Below are 24,486 nucleotides of genomic sequence, written 5' to 3' on the forward strand. Positions count from 1 at the left end.
AAGGCAAAATTACCCCGTCATCTCGTTTCATCCCTCTCCATTGTTATTATAAAAGAGCTGGATCAAATTCCTTTTGTTGCCCTACACACACACACACACACACGCGCGCGCGCGTACACAAAAGTAGGTGAAGGGCACCCTAAGACAGCTTATTTTTTCCCGCCTCACAGAAAGCCTTTACGAAATCCTCATACCATCTCCGGACGCAGGGCTACAGCAATCAGCTAAAGAGCTAAACCATTTCAAGCCAAGGTATGAAAAGCCGTGGTCCCCAAGGCACAAGGCTGGAAGGCAGGGCAAGCTGAGCGCACCTAGATGTTTGCATTTACACAAAGAAATTAGCCGGATGATTAATGGGAGATGCCGGCTGGAGGCGGAGCGCCCGCGCCGGCCTCCTTACCTGGGACATCTGCGGCCTCAGGTTGATCTCCTTCAGGTTGATGGAGTGCGCCCGCAGGTTGTTAAGCAGCTGGCAGAGCAGGACTCCATCGCGGAGGGTCTGCGCCAGGTCGAACACCTGCGCCGAGTCCCAGGTCACCCGGTGGTTGGCGGGCAGCACCTTGCAGTGGATGAGCCACTGCGCGCACTGCTTCCACGGCTCCATGCCCGACGGCTCCCGGACGCCGCCGGCCCGGGGCAGGCGGAGAGGATGCCGCCGCCGCCGCCCGCCGCGGCCGGCCCCTTCCCTGCGAGGGTGCGAGGCAGCAGGCGCCGCGGCCGGCGCGTCGGGGGCCCAGCGCGGGGCTCGGGTCGGCTCCCGGCCCGGGTGCTCCGGCGCCCGGCCGCCGCGGCAGCGAGTCGCGCGCGCTCTCCGTGCGCCCCGGCCGGCTCAGCGGCGGCGGCGGTCGCGCACAGGCTTCCGACTCACGAGCCCGGCGCCCGGCGACTGAGCATGCCCAGCACGCCGGCCGCTCGCGCTGCCGTCTGCGAGTCCCCAGAGGCGCGGGTGGGAGAGCGCGCGCCGCCCCGGCCTGGGGTCGGTGGCCCGGGCGGGGGCAGAGGGGCGGGCAGGGGATCCCAGCGCCCCCGCCCACCACGAGCCCTCAGGTTGGCGGAGTTTACATAACTCCGGGCGTCCGGAGAGTTTCTCTCGGGACGACTTCCCGGTTTGGGGAGAGTGTGGCTGAACACGGTAATACACTGAGGTTCCTACTGGGACCCCGTAACCGGCAAGTGCAATTTCTGAAAGGGTCTGAGAGGAACGAAGGATTCACTGGGGCCCCCGGACTACCCAGAGAAGTGAAAAAGGGCACAGAGCATCTTGAGAACGCAACGCTGAAAGTTTGAGATTCTCACCCCCCATCCCTTCCCGTTCCATCTCCTAAATTCTCTTCCTACAGATAATTTCTGTTCCTCCAAGGTAGTTGCTCATAAGGATGTTTGGGCACCTTAAAAGCCTGTGTGTGGAGACCCGCCCCCAACCCTCGAGCCTATTTCGAAGCGAGGTGGTTTTCACTTAGAGATGGTTTTCGCCTAGAGATGGTTCCCCTCTCCCCTCCCGGGCTCGGAACTGCTCATCGCCGCAGTCCCGAGCCTTTTGCTGACCGCACAAAAACCTGCGGGAGAGAAATAGGCCTGTGAAACGCCCACGGAGCCCCGGCGGCCAGACTGCGCATGCGTCGGTGACCCGGGACCAGGTTTGAGGGCAATTAGCATAAGGCTTCAGCTGAGTGGGTCGGGGTAAGCATTGGGACTCTTGGTGAAACTTGGAACATGCCCCCAGAACTCTTGCGCTGGCTGAAGCAGCGCATTAGCGTTGCTGAAATCTTTTGGAGACTCTTAACTCTGATCTTTTACTCCCACTGCCCCTCAAAGCCAAGAATAGTGTTTAAATTATTTATGGCAAGATATTACCACATTGAACTCTTGCTGTTCTGTGTAAATATGATCCTGGGTCACCCTTTCGAGAAGTATTCTTTTACAATTTAAAAATAAAATATGAAATCCAGTTGGGATTTTAGATAATTTTTATTTTTTACATTTCTGTAGCTCATTTTCTATTATGAACCAAATTAATTTTATAAGGTCAACATGTTATTTTCAAAAGTGTATCTGATCTGTTAAGGACAGGGACTGTGTCCTTTTCCACCAGCCTGTGACAGGCGTAGCACACTGTGTACGCTGGGCGTGAAAAAATAAATCAGCCTGAGGATTTCCTTCCCTCCCATGCATCCTTCCCCAGCAGTTTCCTCCTGTGTTCAGTGTAGATTGCATCAACGGCACAATGTTTCATGAACTACAATTTTGGCAAATAAATCCTACTAAACTTTACATATCATCTTTAGAAACAAAATCCAATACATCTGAGTCACCAGGTAATAAGAGGTCCTGCATAAAGAGAAATTAAATTGGAAAAGAAATTTCACAAAAAAGAAAAATAGTTGACTAAAAATGTAAATTCTGTTTCAGGGAACATCAGATCACCCTGAGTATTGTGGTTTGTTTCCAAAAACCAGATAATATACACTACACCAGGAGGCAGACCTGGGTTTAGAGTCTAAGCTCTGCTAGTTTCTATCAACATGACCTTGGGAAAATTATCAAATTCCTCTAACCTTCAGTTTCCACATATGTAAAATGAGAAAAATAATATTTACCTCATAGTGTTGCCACCAGGATCGAATGATACAATGCCTTGTTGTTCAAAATGCAGTCTGTGGACCAGCACCATCCCCCAGGAGCTTGTTAGAAATGCAGACTCTTGGGCCCTACCCCAAACCGAATGAATCAGAACCTACAGTTTAACAAGATCCCCATTATATTTACATTAAAGACTGAGAAGCATGATGTAATGCATTAAAATGTATGGTGCCTAACTCTTAGTAAGAGTTCAGTAAACATTAACCAATAGCATTTAGTTCACAAAAGGGCAGCAATGACCAAATAAATGCTTTATATTATATATTATTACATATATAATATGACTTCAAAACATACTGCTTCTCAAATATAGGAAACCAGAGAGTGGAGAGAAAGGCAAGAAGAAAATATATGGAAAGCCTAGAAGAGGAGGAGGCTAGTGGCAGTGGAGGGCTCTTCAAGTGAACAAGGAGCTGAGTGGCAAAAGGTGAGTCACGTGGAAGACATTAAAGTGTCGGAAATTGGGACGACAACAAAAATGGCCATGGGCTTCTTTGAGCTGTCAGCCAGAGTCCTTTTCTTTTAAAATTGTACTACCTAATGACAATGACGTGTTGGGAGGTAGGGACTAAATTCTGTCAGCGACAACTCCTTGCTAGTCCTGGGCGCCAGTGTTCCAGCGAAGGCCGTTCTTGTGCATGTGACATGGAGCTCAGGACTCAGTGGTCCCACTGCCCTGGATGCCTGCATTAGCACCTGAGGCACATCCACACTCTACCATTTACTGAATGCCAAGCCCTCCACCGGGCAGTTTACATAGTTATCTGCAGGTTCGAGGATGTCCTCCCTCCGCCTCGTAGATGAAGAAACAAGATCAAAGGCATTAAGCCCCTCGCTCCTGCTTACAAAGCTCAGAAGGAGGGTCAGTTGGATTGGCCTCCACATCTGTGCTGTTTCTGTCCAGAGTTGATCCCCATTATAATAATTACCTTAGTGAGTTTAATTACTGGTTTAAATGTCTTTCTCCTTGCTAGACTGAAACGCCTTGAAGGCAGGGATAGTAAGTTACTCATCTTGAAATTCCCAGAACTAACTTTTGTGCTTGGCATACCATAAGCACTCAATAAATATTAGTTGATTTAGTGAGTAAATGAATGAACGAATGACCTATGTTGCCCCTTTTTACTCTCTCTGCTCTCTCTTCCTGGTAGTGAAAAGATCAGAAAGCATTCAGTAGTGTTACTTGTACCAGGTATCAGAGCCACATGAAGGGAAGGTCTGCTCCTTCCTGTGTGTTTTGTTAGCCTCTCTGGGCCCTCCAGCTAACAGGCGACCCTCTGTTTCTCTCTTGCGTCACTCTGTGGTTTGGCTCTTTGCCTCAGCCCTACACACACAGGATAAAAGTAGGAAATGGGATAGGTGGCATCCTGAGCTGCAGGAAAGACAATAGGTGATCCATATCACATACTAGGTCTCTTTCCATGTTCAAAATTACACATAATCAGAAAAGTAAGGATTAGAGAATTCACTAGGTTATGCATCAGTCCTAAGGTACCAAAGCCTGTGAAGGAAAGGAGGCGAGAGCCACGTAACTTCATTGCTTGCTGCAATCTGTGTTGTTACTCAATCCTTATCAATTTTTTTCTTCTTATTCTTTCAACTCTTAAGTTTACAAAAGTGCTAAGATCTGTCTACCACCAAGAAATTCAGAAACCCAAATTTATTCCTTATTCTTTATTTTATTGCTTTCTTATTTTGTCACAAAAGAAATACATTGATGATATTTAGCATATTGAAGATAAATCAGTTTATGAAAAAATTAAAAATGCAAAAACAAATATTATAGACTGCAAACTGAAATCCAGGCTGTCTATTAATTTTCCTCAACTATAATCAAATGTTGTTTGATTTCATATAAACATTGGGATGCAGGCTTTAAGTTTCTAGTAATTTGATACTGTTTTAAAAATAAATAACAGAAAACCATTGTGAAGACAGGATGGGGGGAGGAGAGTGGGATTTCTAATTATAATCATTCTTTCAATAAATGTGCCCAAATCAGTGTGAATTTAAAGATTTTTAGGTCCAACTGAGCAGGATCTTGTTAGGATCACAGGATTTTCTTTTCTCTTCTGACATGTTGAAGTCCTGATGATAATAATAATAACAATGACAATAATGGCCCTTATTCAAAATGTCACTTAGCATCGAACAAAAGAAATTTGCTGGGATAGTTTATGACACAAATAGCTTCCAAAGAAGCAGCTTGAAAAGGAGCATAAGAACATGACTCTGAGTCTTTGTGTTACAAGCGATGGACTAATAAAATACTAATTAGCTAACTGATGTCCACATAAATGAAAATACAAGTGTTCCCCCTTCGTCTAATGTAGATACACACACATACACACACAATGAGGCTCCAAAGATTTAATTCACCAAGTTAATCGCGCCTCAGCTGGGTCTTCTCAGACTCTAGTCCTCATTAAACGTGCTACAGCGCTCAAGCCCTAGTTAGACATTAGTCCGCTGTCCAACATTAGCAGTGATATATGTACATGTTGTGTTTGAAAGACAACTGAGGAGATTGGATTTACAGCTAAAAGATAAATAGCTATATATTCCTGTGAGCAACGAAGACTTAATCTAATTTGTGGAACACTTCAATTTCATTTGCATCTTGATATAAACAAATTGTCAAAGAGAGAGCTCTTCATACTGCCATGGCGAATATTAAAATTCAATGTAAGGAAACTTTTGTGGGAAGTCCTTGGTGCCTGTTTCCACAGAATCCTATGCATATAGCAATTATTATACTAAATTCTTTGTAGAATAATTATCTCCTTAAGTGTCTGACACCACAACTTCCCTGCACCCCCACCCTGCCCCTCCTGTGAGCTCCTTGGGAACAGGGACTGTATTTAATTCATGCCATATCTCCAATGCCTAGCACCTAGCAGGGGTTGGATGAATGGTTGGGTGGATGGATAGGTGGATGGATAAATGAGATAAAAAGGATGTAAACCATATGATGATAATATTGCTGAGAGAGCAGAGCAGCAAGGCTGAAGTTCCACTAACCAATTCTGCATGTCACCCAGATTTTCTCCTGCCACCAACAACAATTCCTGCACCAACAATGTCCTTGGGAAAATAAAGCAATACTCCAGGACCAATTGGCTTTGCCCATATGGAGACAGTACAGGAGTACTAGAAAAAACCCCTATGCCATCCTCATTCAAAAAAGAAGAAAAAAAAAACACATTTCCTTGATTTCTGTTTGTTTTCTTTAACAACTGAAAGCCATTATCACACAATTAGAAAAAGCCAACATGTTTAGTTAAATTCATACCTTATGCCTGAGATCAGATAATGACACCACCGTCTACTATTTATGAGTTCTTATTATGAGCACTGACATCTAGCTATTGAACTATGTGCTTTCTATGCATTGCTTTCTTTGATTCTCTCTGAGGCAGGTACTATTATTTACCTCACATAATAGATGAGGAAACCAAAGCTAAGAAAGCTCAACTATATTTCCTAAATTCAAGCAGCCAGTAAGTGGCAGAACCAGCACTGGAGTTCAATCATCCTGATGCCAAGATGCACACATTTCACCATGATGCTGTTCTGCCTCCCTGGAGATTTAAGCTATGGAGAGATGCCCAAGAGCAGACTCCGATAAGATGGCTTTATACGCACAGCCAACTAAATGCTCCACAGCTGTGCAAACTCATTAATAAAGTACAGTTCCAATATTTACATAAATGAAATTCCCCCCATTGCTATTCAAATATCAGGAAAATAATCAAAATCTGTTTGGTAAAGTAACATTGTTTAATTCTTTTTTTCTTAAAATATTCCATTTTTAAAATGTTTTAAAAATTGTTTAACACTTTCTATTTATTCTCTTCTGATGTAACTTCTGATGTTTTATTTTGTTGTGTTGTTTCAAACTGACATGAGGTTTTGAAATGCTGTGCTTTCGAAAACCTGTGGGTGTCTTTTTTGATCATTAGACTCATTATGACAAGCCGAGTGATTTAATAAAAAGGTTAATCAGCTTTTCTAGGAACTGACATGAGAATGCTAAAAAGCACCAAAATGGAAACCTAATGTGCCTCATTAATCTCACACATGTGCACATACAGGCAGACATTCTCACATTTATGTATTTTTTCAGGCTGAAGATGCTCAATTTTGCAATCTTGGCATTAGGTTACCTGTAAAATCATAAACTGGTTTTTATTGCACAAACACAAAAGGGAGACTCCCAGGCAACACTTAAAGAACGCTGTATCTGATCAGAATGAAAACACAATCACTATTTCTGTTTCAAGCTGTTTGGTTTGTTGCTGGCTACAACTCTTAAGTTGTTCTTACAGAAATTTCCTAGATTTAGGAATAACTCATGTATTCTGCTAGCTCAGTTTTCGCCCCTCGCTGACATTTCTCAGAAACTAAAATTCAGGGCTGTTTAGATCAGAAGATAGCATTAGGGTGTCAGAAACAAAGAGGTAAGTCCACAAGGATCGCTTTGAGAGAACGATAATAATTCAGATGATTTTAAAGAGAGAATAGGATGCATTGATAGACCTGAAGAAAATAGGATAATTATTTTTTTTATATGTTTTAATGTCAGTACAACATAGAAAGAATAATCATTTCAAAAACATGGGAAATAATTGTCCCTTATCAAAAAAACAACCCTGCCACTATATCACATCTGATTTACCTACCTCATTTAACAAATATTCAGCACATTCCAAGTGCAAAAATACTCCCCTAAATTTTATGTGGATTTACAGAGTACAAGTAAAACACGGTTCTATAGGAAATCTCTGTGAAAATTTAGTTAACACTGCAAAAAGATGGTATGAAAGATGGTACAAAGACCCAGGATCTGTCTGTGTGGTGATGTGTTTACATTTACTGTTAACTGTTTATGGCGGTTGATACTAGAGTAAAATTTATGAATAGGCACCAAGCTGGAATGATTGCTAGATAGGCAGATCACAGAATACCTTTTCCTTGAGGTCTGCCACAGGCATAAAAGAGCAGCAGCTAAATGAAGTCTGTTGTCTTCTAGAATCCTGATATCTCCACCGTTCATGACCCTTTCCCTCCATCTACTTAATCTCTCCAAGTGCCAGGGACCAGGCATAACTTCTGGGGTGCCTCCAGGCTCAAAGAGTTTAACGCTGATGCAGTCTGATGAAGCAAAAACATTTGCTTCAATTAAAAACTCCAAAATGTTGAAAATCCTCGCTAATCTAGGTAGTTCACTTTGAAACCCTCCACCTTCCAAGTATCAGCACTAATCTCCCAAGCTTCCCTCTGTCTGTGCCAGGTGGTTCAGTTTTCTCAGGACACAATGGGAGACGGGCTGCCCCAGCCGCTGGTGATCAATAGTAGGACAAGGCCGTGGTCTCCCAGCCTATCTCCATCACACTGATGGGGAATTGAGTTACTTGAATCAAAGTGAATGCGATTTTGCTGCTGGCTATCAGTGCCTTTCATTTTAATCTGTCTCTTATTTGAAAGTGCCTGGGAAGATGTGGTCGCTGGCTGAAATTTTTCTTTATGGCCACCTGCTGTGGTCTGTGTGTGGATGGTGGCTAACTGTGGCCCTACATGTCTATCGAAGCTATCAGTTTAATTTTTAGTAAAAGTGTAAAGGAGACAGATGCTGCTGACCTAAAGCCAGTAGATGTCTGCACTGGAATGAGGATGAACAGAAAGGTCTTTGCTTCGCTGCTACATCCAGTTTGGACATTTTATGGCAGATATCTGCCTAATAATTGCTTTACTCACACTCATTACATCTCTCACATTCAGAGATTAAAAGCTCAACTGTTCTTTAATAATGTCTGTGGAGTGCGTGTGAAGGTGGCAACAGTTTCATTATAGATTAAAAAGTATTGCTTATCTCTAAAGAGCCAGAAACTAGTATCAGTGAAGAAAAGATTCATATATCTTTTAAATAATCATCTAATTATTTTTTAAGTCAGCTATGACTACCTTTTCCACTTATCTGCATGTAAAGATATAGGTAATATTCTGCTGCGTGCAGAAACTGATCCAAAGGAGGTATGGGTTTAAAGCTATTGTCTATTTCTGATCTGTCTTTCCTCCAAATTTTCTACCCAAAAGTTCTCCACAATATTCTCATACTCTGCAGATAAACTGGAGAAAATCCAAGCCTTGAATTCCACTTTTCAAAGGATCTTTCAGAAATGAGCTAAGCAATGGTCCATTTGCAGCAGGATTAAAAACTAAATTGGCACTCATTCTACTTACACACTGTGGCAAATGAGAGCAGCTGTTAAATAAGTGTTGCCAGTGGACTCAGTTCCTACATCAGTTTTGTAAGCCTTGCTATATTCCAAGGCCACTAAATGTGACTCTAAAACCTAAGCCAGATGTGTAGCCAATGCATATGATGTGTGGGCGGGAGGGTTCATCAAGGCTGCAGTATCTCCCTCTGTCCATGTTAGCCTCCCACAAGGCCTTCCCTGATAATGATTGACAACCTCATCCTTGCCCTACTACCACCACCACCACCCTCCCATCCCCACCGGTGTCATTTCTACTTCGTCTTACAATTATTTTTATTGGTCTTAAGAGGAATCCTTAAGGAAATACAGTGTCTAATTCATCTGGAAATTCCCAAGAGCTCATTAAATATTTATTGAATGAATGAACAAATGAATGAGTGGTCTCAGACTTGTTGCTATAGACAATGCTACCTCTAGTCTTAATCTACAAAAAGTTTTCATTATTTCCAGCATTCTTGTTCATATTTAACCTTGTGTTACCTAGATTTTACCTTATTGGAACAGTGTTCTCTAAAAGTTTGGAGAAGAGTGTAAGCAGCAGCCTAGAAGGAGTGAAGTCTGGGTGTAGGGAGTAATGGTGGCTGGAGAAAGGAGACATACAACTCAGAAATGGTATGGTCGATCCAATTTAAAAGCAAAATCGTTCCAAAAGTGCTAAAGAAGATAAAGTATCTAGTGCAATTGTGGTGTTAGATGCTATCTATTTAGTTATTAATAAGCAATTACTATAAGTAAATAAAAATGTGACAAAACAAAAAATATGTTTAAGTCTCAGAATTCTTTTTCAATAAGCCTAAATCATACTTCACTTGTAGAAGCTATAGTTAGTTTTTCAGAGTGGGTTTTCTCTGTAATGTCTGAACTATATGTGATTTGTGTGAGAGAGAGAAACTCTTCCAGCTGTTGAAAATTAGCTTAGTCGCCAGTCTAGTGAGACCATCCATGAAATACCCTGGATATTGGCAATTTGTTATCTCTCTGAGCTCTTTAAATTAAACATGGTTTCAGTTCATTTTGAGAAGGGGTCAAATCACTTAGCAGAGCATGAAAAAGAGGACATGTGGGTACCACTCTTCATCACCTTCTTTCACTTCTTTTATTCTCTTTCATTCTTGGCCTTGGTTGTCTAAATTCATCTTCAGGGTTATAAATGGTCATTGGCAATTTATGAGAGCAGGGGTGGTTCCTGAAGGGTCCAGGATTCTGTTATTTTAAATGTATATTGGGCTTCACATTATGAGCCAGGAACTAAGCTACATGCTTTTACATATCATATCTCACTTACAGTAGGCCTGTCAAGTTGACATTGTGTCACAATTTTACAGGTTAGGAAAAAGGTTCAGAGAGGTAGAGTGATGTTTCTAACAGTATGACCATTACAAAAAAAGATTCCTGAACCCTTCCTCAAACCACTAAATCAGAATTTATGGGGGATATCTAGGAATCTATTAAATCAGAATTTCTGTATTTTTCAGTACTGCTCCAGGATGATGATGATGATGATGATGATGATGATGATAATGATTACCTTTTATTATAAAATTTTCAAACCTCTATAGAAGTAGAAAGAATAGTTACTAAATTCCCATGTACCCATCACCTGGTTTCAACAGTTATCAACCAAAGGTCTTTTCAATTGTTCAGACTTGGCCCTATGATTCTGTAATTTCTGTGTCCATTGAATGAAACATCCAGGTAATTCTTTGAAATAATAAAATTCGAGAACCAGTGGGATTTTGTAACTTTCTCATTGTCATTTATCTGGGGAGCAGCAGAGCCAAGAAGAAAATCCAAAATATGTAACTCCAAGTAGGGTTTGCTTTCTATTAAACCACAGCTGTATTCATCAAGTCCATAAATGTTTATTGAGTTCCATTATATTCATAAAGCACCAGACTGAGGACTAAAATATATATAAAGAAATAAATACATATCATTGTTTTTAAAATGTGTATAATGGGGAAGATGAAATAGACATATGTAACAGTTAAATCATATTTCAAAATGGCCTGTGAGCAAGGACCAAAAAGAATGCTGTGGAGAGTAAGCACATTAATGTATCAGAAAGTGGAAGATCAAAGAAGAATGAAACCATCTTAAAAGTCTTTATAGAAGAGGTAAGACTTGACTTGAACCGTTAGCAAGGAAGGACTTTCCAACTGATGAAGAACATGAGCCAAAACACAGCATTCGGAAGAAACAAACTAATTTTGGAGGACTAGGAAATAAAAAGCAGACTGGCTGGATCAGAGGGATCATATCAGGAAGCAATATTGGATTGTTTGGGGTGGGAAGTAGGGGGCGGGGGGCAGATGATGGAAGTTCTCAAAGGCAAGATAAAGCGGTGATAACAAGAAACTACACTGAGGATTTCTGAATAGGGAAAAATATGGCAAAAGTGGGAATTCAGGAAGAAAACTGGCCACAGTATGTCTGGAAAAGACAGATTCAGGAGGCTGGATGACCAGTTAAGAAGTTGCTGCACTGAGAGATGGCTGGGGAGCGTTATATAGAAACAGCTGGACTTGGTGGGGACAACAGAGAGGGATGAGTTAAAAATGACTCTGAAGTTTTGTAACTGGGTAGTTAGTTGAATTGAAGAATACCAAAATGAGTTTTACTGAAACAGCATAAGATGAGAGATTAGTGTTTGCATGAGAATTAGGGTGAGGATGCTAAGGTTGAGAGTCATCAGCAGAAGGAATAGTTGAAACAGTGATACATACATGATCATGAGAAAGACTCATTGGAAACTAATAATTGAGCTTCAGGGGGCTGCTCACAGTGAAGGAGTGAGAGGAGACCACGAGTCAGAGAAAAAATGGTCAACGGAGGTCAAGACAGCTCAATGCGGCTGTCTCTGTATGTTACTCAAATCCAGGGCAGTGCTCCCCAGAACACCATTTCAACATTAGCCCTTGTGAGGATGCCCTTTATACAACTGCCCCTGACTGGTGCTAAATGGGTAGAAACCCCTGCCATATCGCTTCTGTAGTGACTTCCAGGTAATCAGTTAGGGCCAACCCTGATTCAATATCTGACTTACGGAGTATTGAAAATGTCCTTTTAAATTTGGACTGTAAAGGATAAAAGAAATTAGTAAAAAAATAATCGAAGCAACTCAATGGCAAACTATACGTGTGTCATACAATATTCATTTATACAGGTGTGGTCTTGTTGAACTGTAATCCCTTCTCCCTGGGGATTAGGAGATCTACACTAGAGGTGGCTAGAGTCAGATCTCAGTTCTACTCTAGGGTTTATTGTCCTTGTCTGGCTCTATTTGTTCCCCTTCTCGGATTCCAAATTGGTTTATGACAATTAACTCATTTACTAAACAAATATTTATTGATCACCCATTTTTTCTAATGCTAAAGATTCACTAGTAAATAAGACAGACAAAAATCTTTGTCTTCTTGGAGTTTACAGTCTCCCTCTGACTTTGCTCAATGACTAATGATTGGTGAAAGTACACATCCAAAATAAAGCATGCTATTCTTAACTGCATAAATTGCATTTGCTATCCCTGCAGTTGCCTTTTGGCTATGTGCATATTTGAACTCGGATTTCACATTTGAACTCAAAGCTGTGCTTTCTCCTCTATCTGCTAAGTACAGCATCAGGCCTTCTGATTTCTAAGGCACCTGCATGTAGTTAAATTCCACAGGGCAGTGGCATCACACCCCCAGTCCCCTCAGCAGCCTCTCTTTCTGTCAATACTGATGACACCAATTACCCCCTGGCCCCTTGTTGCTATTACCCCCTCCTCATTCTCAAGTCCGCAGAACCCCTGTGGTTGTTCTCATGCTGTCACCTGCTGGAACAAGTAGTCTTACTCTCTCAGGCCTTAGGAGAGTGCTAGCAGGAAGAGGGACACCCGCTGCCAAGAAACAGTCTTCCCTCTTTCTGTACCCATCTCCACCTCTCTCTAAACCCTTCTCAAATTCGGAGCCCATAGAGGAGAATTTAAAATCAAAGTTTCTGACTGCAGGCAGCACAGAAAACACTTTACCTCTTTCTTTCCTCTAATATACAAGTTGTACTGTAGCTCAGAAATCAGGATAGGAGAGAATTTCAAGAAGGATGGGGTGATGGATTCAGAGAACTCGGCTCTGTTTTGGTAGCGCTCTCTGGGGCCATCTCACAGTTTCTCAGGCGTATACTAAAAGCTAGAGCAAACCATTGTATAGGCTCTTTTAAAAAACCAAACAAATACTGTGACTTTTAAGCAACTGGATTCTGTTTATCCAGGAAAATTAATTTTTTCAAGAAAAGTACAGTACTTAAAGGGAGATGTCCCCAGGCCTGCTAATAGTTTAAGAGAGTGTTTCACTTTAGTGAGGGTACATTTTTTGAATCATACCCTTTTAGGAACAAGCATTTCTGTTTTCTTCCTATATCATGTATGAGCTAATATTTTCACCACTCATTTAGAGAAGCTGCCCTGCTTAAGCTATCTAGACATCTTTACTTTTCTTTTCTTTTCTTCTAACCAACATCAATTATAAAATTATAAAGAATCTTTCTAATTAACAAATGGTGAATTAAATCAATCCTGAAAAATGTTTCTGAAAAAAAAAACCCATATTATTTTGTGCTACAAAGAGAATAAGACTAAAATCCAAGTCAAATAATTCTCGAATTGTTTCAAAAGGAACATCGTTTCCTTTCAAGACTCACCCGTGAGAAGTAAATGGTTGGCTTCACTGAGGCTCCCAGGGGAAAAGGATTGTTCACAGACGTTAGGTTTAATACTGAAAATAAGTGCTGTTCCAGATTTGAAGCTTTGTTCTTTTTCTCATTTTTGAGAAGGTTCAGAAGCTTAAATCTTTTATTAAAATTTATATGGCAATTGTTACTATTTTATTTCATTTTCTGTTTTCTTTTTCTCTTATCTTGAAAAAAATTTGTATGATGAGGAAACAATTCCTATGCTATTAAAAACTGCTTTTAACAAGAGAGAGATGTTATCAACTACAAGAGGAAGGGATCAAATGATAGATTTAATTTCACGGTAGAAAGGAGAGTTTTCCTCAATGGTCAAGAAAAGAAAAGTAATACATTTTAAAACACACTGTCAATTTTGTAGCTCTCATGGCTTTTCAATAGTTGGACTCCCCTCAAGAACATGTTTTCATGTTAGAATGTATGAAGTTCACAGTATGAGATAAAAAGGTTTTTTTCCCATAAAGAAAAACCAGTGCCCAAATTCCCGCCAACACACCCTGAAAAAAAACTTTTATGCCAACATGGATTGCCTTATCTTGATTTATTTGAGACAGAGAACTTGTAATTTCAACTAAATAAGGAATAACTATTCAATTGCAAAGTGTTTTAAACCCTGAGGCTTCTGTGTAGAAGGAAAGTAATAAATTAATCCTGTGGAACCAAGATTACACATTGCTATCCTCTGACTCTACCTAATTATCTCAGAAGATAAAATGTTTCAGAAATACAACAGAGGGTTATGCAGAATTATCGGGATATTACAGACAATCATTCATTAACATACTCTCTAAATAAAAATTAATTTTGTACAGTTTCTAGGTGAATAATTACCATATGAATTCTTAATAAAAATGCATGCATAATATCTAAAGTTCTGAATCTCTGGAAATGAAAAAAACATGCTCCCCATTAAAAATAAACTGGTTTCAATCAGTATTTATTCAAATCTGCTTACTTCTGAGAACAAACTTTAACGTGGCTGACATTCTTTTTCTGTAGTCAAAGAAATTGTAAGTGCCAAGTCATCCTCTGCACTCTACTTCTCTCTTTCCATCAAAAGTGATCTGGTAAATTTCCCCCAGAATGGCTCTTCTTCTCAGTTTCCCATTTCAGTCACATAGCTGGTCATGATTGCAGAAAGTGTGGTCCTGAATGCCTCATGTGCCTCACACACAGACCATCCACATGCGTCCGTTTACTGAAGCTATGTTGTAAATTCTAGCAAATGTCTGCCAATCTGGAGAAGCTCAATATCCTGGAAACACACTAGACAAAGGCAGAGAACCAAGGTTCCAGCCCTGACTCCCCCACATCTTCCCCTGTGACCTGGGACAATCTCCTGGGCCTTGGTTAAGTGATTAAGTGATTAATCACGATTTTGACCTACTGATTAAGTGAGCTGGACTAGATTATTCCTAAAGTCGCTTCCAACTCAAAATTCTGATTCTGAGGCACCCACACTCGCTCCCAGTCCATCAGACTCAAAACCATGAAAGATTTAACTATATTGTTTTCCTCTAAGCTGTCATCAAGCGCTTTTTGTTTGTTTTGTTTTTCATCTTACTTAGACCTTATCCTCTTGGGCACGGTCCGTAACCTTGTTAAATTCATTTTCCCCATAGTATCCACTTCTCATCATAGTTCCCAGCTCAAAATCTTCAGGGGTTCCCTATAGTCTATCCTATCAGATACTCTTCATAAGAGACTATAATATGATACATTTTGAGAAGTAATTTGGTTCCAACTCATTAATCCAATCTTATTCTCCACTTCTCCAATACAGCAAAGAACACTGGCTCATCTCACCTCCAACCTTTTATATGTCATGGTTCTTCATCTTGAAACTACTCCATTCCTACTCCCAAGCCTAGCTTGCCAAATAAATTCCTACATATTTTCCATATTCCTTATTCAAGTGCTCAAGATCTGCTGCCTTCAACTAGTGTGAGGGAGCATAGCATAGTGGTTACAAGTGCCTTTGCTGAGGCCAGACTGCCTAAGTCCAACTCCTGGGTCCATCACTTGCTAGTTCTGTGACTTTGGACATGTTTGATAACCTCTCTGTGCTTCAGTCTCTAGAATGGGGATACATTAGTACTTACTGGATTGAGTTGCTGTAAGGTTAGTAAGTTGATATATGTAAAGCACCTGGAACAGTGCCTGGCACATAGTAGGTGCTCTAAAAGTGTTTGCAGTCACTGTCACACCAGCTCCCTGAAGCATGCTGGGTCAGCAGCATATATTTAGGCACACATATTTACACTGTCGTCTGCTGCTTACTGCTCTTTCCCTTGTTATAAGACTGGCTATAAGAAGGGGAAAGCAAGAGTGGCATCACACTTACTTCTACTCTCTCCATTGGCGCAGAGTACAGTTCAAACTCCCAGTATCCACAACCAGCGAGAGAAGTATGAAACTACAGAGGAAAGCCATAATGATGATTAAAGGGTTGGAAAGTGATGATTACGAGGAGAGACTAAAAAACAAGGACTAGTCATCTCAAAAAAGAAAAGTTAAAGGTTATTTAAATAAAGGTCTGTAGAATTCAAAGGTCTTTGAAACCCCACAGGGAACTGTTTGCTGTCCATTTTCAACTACCATCTTTCCTCTTCCTTCTTTTCCCTTCCCGTGACAGCTTTTGTGCCATTTCTCACTCTGTTCCCCTTCCCAGGCTTACCTCACCATGGGCCAGACACTCACATGCGTTACGCTCACCACGACTCCGGAAGGTGGATTTTTATTAAGCTTTTTATTAAAGCTTATGATGATTAAATAAATTGCCCATTGTCACACAACCAAGTCAGTAAGTAGCAGAACCAGAATTCAAACCCAGATCTGTCAGATGCCAAAATCTAAGATCAGCCCATGACACATAGCACCTCTATTTCTCCTAACTCCTGCTGCCTTATGCCCACCACTCCTCCGAGCTCCTCCAGCCTTGCCCAGTAATATGCATATAAAAAATATTCACTAAGAGCTTCTGCTGCAAAACAAAGTACTGAGAGTTTTAAATACTACAACAATTCAAGAAGTTGGGAAGTCTTTTTCTTTAAGTGATCAACACTAATAAATTAACTAACTAATTGGCATTCCCATGTGTGACCCAGGTTGAGGACCTCTCTAACAGGAAAGCATCTGGCTTGACAACTTTTCAGATGCTTTTTGGAACCAAATCACTTATATTCATAAAAAACTCAAGGTGTAGAACATTCTTTAGCTAATAAAATACAATGGCTGAAAATGTCACCAATTTATAAAACCACATGAATTCTATTAGGGGTTGATAGAGATAATTTTAGTCAAAAAATTTAAAATCTAAGCATTTTAATCCCCTTAACAGGCACAAATTGAAAGCTGATGAACAATCTGTTTATGATATCACTCATGCAAAGGCTAGTGGGTCTGTGAACTACAGGACTCTCTCAGTAAATCAAATCTTTATAACCTTTGCCCAAGTTTCAGGAAAATCTGTGCAACAATTACAGAAAATTGCCCATCTGAAAATGTTCCACGATTTTGTTTAATGACCACAAAATAAATAAGACATGATGGAAATCTTGATACTCTTTTATGATGTTAAATTTGATCCAAGTCAACTAACTTCTTTATATTTAAAAAAAAAAAGCATGCACACATCCCAATACAGAGGTCCAGATAAAATGAAAAGCTTCCTTTATTCCATCTGTGTGTGTTGACTTGATCTTTTGACCTTCCTTAAAACTGAAATTAAATTAAAAATACACTGTATAAACTCCACAGAAACCTCCCAGGCCCTACAGATCTGACCCTGTTAAAAGATTTTCTGGGGCCGACCCTGTGGCCAAGTGGTTAAGTTTGTATGCTCTGCTTCGGAGGCCCAGGGTTTTGCCAGTTTGGATCCTGGGCGCAGACATGGCACCACTCATCAGGCCATGCTGAGGTGGCGTCCCACGTAGCACAACCAGAGGCACTGCCAACTAGAATCTACAACTATGTGATCGGGGGCATTGGAGAGAAGAATAAAAAAAATTTAAAAGAAGGTTGGCAACAGTTATTAGCTCAGGTGCCAATCTTTAAAAAAAAAAAGATTTTCTTTGAGTGGAACATAGAACAAAATATAACCATTTTATTGTCATATAATTGATAGTGAAAAGAAACTCAATGCTTTTTACCACTGTGACTCTAAAATATTTTTCTCCTGTATAATAATTTTATTTTACAAAAGCACTACATAATCAATCCAGATCAGTTAAAATGTATATAAAATGTAAAATAACCAGGAATTACATCTCCAAAAGACTTTTAACATTTTGGTGTGCATTCTTCCCATTTTTTTATGATTTTTTTTCTTTTTTTTGAGGAAAATTAGCCCTGAGCTAACATCTGCCGCCAATCCTCCTCTTTTTGCTGAGGAAGACTGGCCCTGAGCTAACATCCATGCCCATCTTCCTCTACTTTATATGTGGGACGCCTGCCACAGCATGGCTCTCCAAGTGGTGCCATGTCCACACCCAGGATCTGAACTGGCGAAAGTGGAACGTGTGCCACCGGGCCAGCCCCTATGATATATATTTTTAAAAATAAAATTGCCATTTTACTGTACATGTTATTTTATAACCTTTCTTTCACTTGACACTCTATTAAAGTTTTCTCATATTTATATACTTTTATTATTTATTTTATAAACTCTCTTGATTCCTTTAATATGATAGATACCAATAGTTGTATCTTGTTATTTTTGATACATCTTATATGTGAAGATCTCAATAAGTTGTTTAGAAACACAATTAGCTTACCAGCATCAGGATACCCTGGTTATTTATAACCACTCCAACTTGCTCTTAGATCCAAGAGTATCCTGCTTTAAGTCAACCCACATGTGAAATGGAAAAAAATTGTTTTAACCTAAACAACTAGAAGGAAAATACTTTTTAGGTAAAGCAAGCCAGCCTGGGACAAGAGTAGAAATGGAAGCCACATACATATATCTAAATAATAGTTATAAATCAAACAAAATGTTGAATAAAATATGTTCTACACTTCTGCCTTGATAAATGTACTCTCATGGCAAGCCGTGAGTCAGGTTAGAATTAAGAACTCTCAGGCATCTTGCAGTTCCTTGACAACACGTGAAGGTGCCAGGAGATCCAGCCTGGCCCCTGTCCATGGCCCATAGCGTATGGTCCACTTCTTCTCCTCACATCCCTGGCTCTGCCCCACATCAAGGGGCCGCACTCATATGCACACCTCAGTTCTGTCTACAACTCTGCCTAACACCACTGCCCCTTGGCCATCCATCAGGCCTGGGAGCGTGCACTCCAGCAGCACATCAGCCCTCGAGAAGACAGGAGGGGTGAGGGGAAGAGACCCGTGCAAGCCTTTGCAAGCAAGCTGGAGGGAGTTTTGGCAGTGAATTGGGAATCTTAAGGATCAGAAGCACAGTGTAACAGAAAAGGATGCAGATTCCAGGTGGATATGCTCGCTGGCCCTATGACTTCCTGCCCTTGATGTCCGTGTGTTGGGGGTGGGGATGTGGAGTGCAGCTGCAGAAGGGCCGGGATGGGCCTTCTACAGCACAGGGCCCAAGGCAGGGGCCTCTTCTGCCTGCATCTGAGGGCAGTAGTGAGGCAAGCCCACCTTTCTGAGAAGATTTCGTGACAAGCCCGTTTGAAGTAGAAGCCAAGACCCTGAAGGACCAAAGTTTGGGAGGAGAAGAACTAAAAGAGGAAGAATGATTAAGAGTCTAAGGGCAGAGCCAATAAGGTTAGATGATAAATAACAAAACCTTCTGTTACTCATGAAATACTTGTTGGAAATGGGAATTTTTGTACCGAAATGAAAACCCATGAAAGAGTTTGAACCTAGTTGACTTAGGGTTATCTTAGACTGACTTAGACAGAATTGGTCAAGAGGAAATAAGCTTTCTGGAACTTTAAAACATCCTACAGAAATCTTTGGACTCTCACAGACCATGAAATGGTGAGATGCAGAGAATGTTGAATGGACATTATCTGATTTAATGAGGGACAGAGACATGCCAGCTGATACTCTTGGTAATATCTATGTGAAAATCTGCATTTGAATAAAGAAAGTATGAGTGCTTTTTTACTTTGCAAATATAGTCATTCTGTGATTTTTTTTAATGGAATAGTTCAGTGCTTTTAAAATGATTATATTTTAAAATGAAGACAACAAAATAAATATATGTCTAAAAGGTTATATGTAGAAATATTAGAATCAGAGATAAAAAACAGGACTCTGAATTCCTTTGTGCTGTGCTAGATCCTAAACTTTGCTCTCTCTCTTCCCCCTTTCAGGATACTAAAATTTTGCCAGCTGAAGCTAAGGTTTTGCAATAAACTTCAAGAAGTTCTCAAGATTTAACTCTAAAATAAAAACCATCTGCATTTTCACGTGATGAGCTATCTCCATCCACAAGTTTTTAGGGGCACTCTCTCTTTCCATGGAGAAGAACGGTAAACCACAAAGTGATGCATTACCTTCAGCAGTGAAATTGTAAGCACAAGATATTGTTCGCTTTCTTCAATAGAACATTGTGATTTCAGCCATAACAGACATGACTGTTATAGCACCAATGGCTGGCGCCTGTTTCCATTAATTTCTCAGCCTACAACTATAGCTCCTAAAAGAGAGCTCTTAATAAATATAATCTATTACCAAAAGGAAAAGAAAATACAGGAAACATCAAACCCTTCTTAATCAAGACATCTTCTAGTTGAAGTACTATTGTCAGTTGTTTTAGGTTCTGACAATTACCTTGGATCCTTTATGACCTCTGTGAATTTTTGTTGACTGTATTTTGCCTGAACTGTTTCCCATTATGATTATTCAAATTTACTGAGTATCTGCTATGTGCCAAGACTCATTGTCTAGTGGAGGAGACAGTCCCACTAGACACAGACATATAAACTCCTTTGTTTGTAATCAAAGGAGTGCCAGGGTAGAGGTAGATGCAGATTGCTACAGAAGCACAGAGGTGGGGAGTGACCAGCTGCCCGGGGGGGTGGCGAGAGTGGGTGAAGAGGTGGGGAGATAAGATGTTCACTTGGGGGACAAGGAGGTGGATGGGCATTATAAGAATAAGAACAGCACCTACAAAAACTCAGAGGCCTAAGGGTCCACCAGAAAGTGAGACACCAGGAAGTTTTGTGGAGGGGCCAAAATATCGTGTGTATAAAGTGAGGGCAAAGGCTTGCATGAAGTTAATGGTTGGAGTTGGGGGCAGAAGACAGACAGGGCCAGTCTGTAAAAGGTCTGCAGAGGAATCCAGAGCCTCCTAGCTCTCTTTTAGGAGCTGTAGTTGTAGGCTGAGAAACTAATGGAAACAGGCACCAGCCATTGGTGCTATAACAGTCATGTCTGTTATGGCCGTCCTCAAAGCCCATGCCTGACAGGTAAAACCACCTTAGAAAACAAGATTCCTCTGACACCTTGCAAGTGAGAGCTCTTAGTAGAATTCGAAGTTTATGCTGAATTCCATTTTCTAAGGAATTGTGTTCGAATACTATTCCACAGGCATCAGAGAGGAGCCAATGGACTGCAGACCCCGCTCTGCCTGACTTCTCAGAGGAAGCAAGCTCAGCAAACCAAACTGTTAGAAAGCCCTTTGTATAACTTGGGAACATAGGAGACCACATGATAACAGAGATGGAGAGGCCCACGGCCAAGATCCTGGAAGAGATTTCAGGAAGGGCTGTCACCTAGTAGTATTTTTTAGCATAAGGCCATACTTGCCCAAGGCAAAATTACTAATGCAAACAGTAAGAACGTGCGTGGGCACTCATGAGAGCTGTAGAGGCTCCACCTTAAGTATGTCAGTCCAAATATCTTAAAGTTGTCTGAATTAACAGGATACAAAAAGCCTCTGCGTGCAGCACTGGAGTGCACAGGTTCTTACACGTCCCTATTCTGCTACACTCATAGATGCCACTGTGTAGTTTAACCAGCAATCTTTGAATATTCAAATATTAAATTTTGACTTAAAACCATAATTCATTAGCAACTTTTATTTTAGAGAAAATTGTTTATTTTTACTACCCAGGCTGAACTCTAGGTTATGAAAAGCTAAAGCTAAGAAAAGGTTTCACAGTCATGTCTAGGGATGTATTTGAAGGTTATCAAGGTACTTCTACTTTCCTTTGGTGGACATTTGTTGTTTTTGCCTGGGCAGCATTCACTTCGCCTTCTTCTAATGACTCTTTTAGGATGTGTCCTATTCGCCATAGCATGCGGTCTTGGTGGATGGTCAAGAAAGGAATCCCACTAAGGGTACATGGGGTAAGCTAGACCAGTCTCTTTCCTGAAAACTAAACACTTAGTAAAGTGACAGAAGAACGGGAAATTGTTGGAGTTTTCTCCCTCTCTCTCTTTCTTCTCCCTCTCCCTCTCTCTCTAAAGACCTCCTCTCTCTCTTTTTCATTGTGTTAAGTTAGCCAGGCTTAGTTTGTTTGCCTGCAGTCAAAGAATCCTAAATAATACATTGCAGTTCATGCATCTCAGCAATCTTGTGAATCTAGTTCAATAGTCAGAAGTACAACCACACAGGAAACATAGACAGGGGGACTTGGACGGAGGTACCAAATTTATAGCTTTATACAAAGTTCACTAGAATTTCCAAGTTGCTTCAAAATCGTGTGAGAGGAGGAGGAGGCAGATGGCGAAGACTGAGTGTGGAATGGAAAATTCTGCAAACATGTGCTAACAGAGGCTCATGTGCTAATCCAGGTTATGAGAAGCATTATGGGCAAGGCACAGCACTCATGTGAGTGAGGGCAGTACCATGGACCAGCTGAGTCACCATGGAGACCAAGGTGAGGGTAGCAGCAATAAGGTGGAGTCCATCCACCAAATGGCATTCTGGAATTAATTCAGGACAATATCAGATGGATGAGGCAGAGGACCCGGGAGCAGCCAGCCACAGCAACCAGGGAAGGCATGGCAGTATTTGCTGCAGCAAATGGGAGAAGCTGAGGGCTACTTGTTCAGCCACAACAGGAGCTTTCCCGTCATTTCTGATTCAGCATCCCCACTGGCAGTTTTTCCAGAGAATAGAAGAGTTCTGAGGGAAATCCAGGCACCTCAGAGGCTCTTCTGTGTCACTGTTGTTGCCCTCCAGTGGCTAGATAGAGACCCCAATCTCAAGACTCTTCCAGTTCTTATACAACCTGTATACTCAGACCTACAAAGAACAAGACCTCCCAGTACTCACCTCCTGGAGTCTTTGTCTATAAAGGGACGTAATACAACACAGGGGCCTAGAGTTTAAACCCTGCCTCCTCTGCCACAACTGTACAGTCCAGAGGAGCACAGTAGCCATCTCAGAGGGTTGCTATGAGGATAAATGATATAGTGCATATCACGCATTTAGCATAGAGACCCACACACAGCAAGTGCTCAACAATGTTAGAGAAAGTGTCAGCAAAGATGCTCACTGACGTATCCAGGGGCAACTCCAATCCCTTCATTGTTACTTTCAAAGTCCCATACACATTCTGTGTAAGAAAAAAGCCTGCTGTTGTGTCCTGCACTCCCTAGACTCTCAAGCGACCCTAGAAGACTTCTACTGCAGGTGGAGGGCTTGGGGGTCGGCGGGGGGGGGGGGGGGGGGGTGCTTGGCTATCGCTTCAAGATGGGGGAAGGGGAGCATCTGGCAGCAAAGTCCCTTGAGGCCAAGCGGCAGCTGATTCACACAAATGGTATTTGGATCGAGTGGAAGGAATAAGAGAGGAGCCTGCCCCTGCCTCCCGGAAACTGGCTCCTCTCTCATCATCACAGCTGCCATCTTTCATCACCCAGGCCTCCTCCAGATGTGGCAGCCAACTTGCTCTCCCAGAATCCCCTCCCACACCAGGAACATGTTGAGACTTTGCTGCCTGCCCTGCACTCTTAGGAGCTGTGCTCTGGTCCCTTGTACAAGAGGCAGAGAGCGGCAGCAGAAAAAAGGGGGTAGGAAAGAGGATTAATAAATTGGGTTTTTTAAACGCAGCTGGAGAAAAAAATATGTTTGACATTTAGGTAGTTTAAGTATTGAGGCAAGAGAAAATGCCCGTGTTCAGAGGAGACTAAGATACCCGTTCACAGAGTAAAATCAAAAGTTGCAACAGCTAACAGTGCAGAAAGGCAAAAGCCCTCCAGTCATCCAGTTGCTTCTAGTGATTCACGGTTGGGCAGTGTTGGCTCCAGCATCAGTGAGACAATGATGTTTAGCTGGACACAGTGGGAATTAATTGGTTTCATTCACAGTAGAACTACTGGAAACAAAAATTAAACTTCATTTGGGTATTTGTACTGCATTTTTTAAAATATAAAAACTTGCAAAGATTTTTTTTCTATGTTCATGTCCAATTGTTTTTACCTTAATAAAATCCCACTTGGAAATCGTCCTGCCATCACAATGCCCCTTCGGAAATGGTCCATAAGAAGTTATTTGTGCTTGAATTCCCATCTCACTTTAAAAAGTTCCCTGGAGGAACATTAGCACTCATTTTCATTGGCTGCCTACCTGAACTCCAACAATAATGTTCACATTTGGTGCGCAGATCAGAAAATAAGTGCTGTTGTTTCCTAGGAGTCCCAGGCCCTGTGCCAAGCATTACAGGCATTGTCTAATTTTGCAGATTACAAATGTGGGGCTCAGAGAGGTTAACATCACAGCTGGTAAGTGGAGGAGCTGGGCTTCAAACTTGTTCTAGTTCTTGGCAACTGTTATGTGACCTTGATAGAAGAGCATGTTTCACAGCCACAGTTTTGTTTTGTTTTTTTTATTAATGTTATGATAGATTACAACCTTGTGAGATTTCAGTTGTACATTTCTGTTAGTCATGTTGTGGGTACACCG

General features: G+C 41.3%; 1 protein-coding gene and 1 long non-coding RNA gene across 2 annotated transcripts in view; one reads left to right on the forward strand and one right to left on the reverse strand.

Moving 5' to 3' along the window:
- VAV3 (vav guanine nucleotide exchange factor 3) overlaps positions 1-739 on the reverse strand; it is a 350,711-nt gene extending 349,972 nt beyond the window's left edge. The window contains exon 1 of the mRNA XM_046645400.1: positions 401-739. Within this exon, the coding sequence (XP_046501356.1) occupies positions 401-604 (204 nt within the window). The 5' untranslated portion in view covers positions 605-739. The remainder of the gene's footprint in view (positions 1-400) is intronic.
- LOC124229895 (uncharacterized) lies at positions 167-20,003 on the forward strand. The gene is made up of 3 exons (XR_006886012.1): positions 167-252; positions 2,954-3,067; positions 19,946-20,003. It is a non-coding gene; the product is annotated as an uncharacterized LOC124229895 (long non-coding RNA).
- Positions 20,004-24,486: the final 4,483 nt, after the last annotated feature.

This window comes from Equus quagga, chromosome 18 (genome assembly GCF_021613505.1).
Source record: "Equus quagga isolate Etosha38 chromosome 18, UCLA_HA_Equagga_1.0, whole genome shotgun sequence".
Lineage (NCBI taxonomy): Eukaryota > Metazoa > Chordata > Mammalia > Perissodactyla > Equidae > Equus > Equus quagga.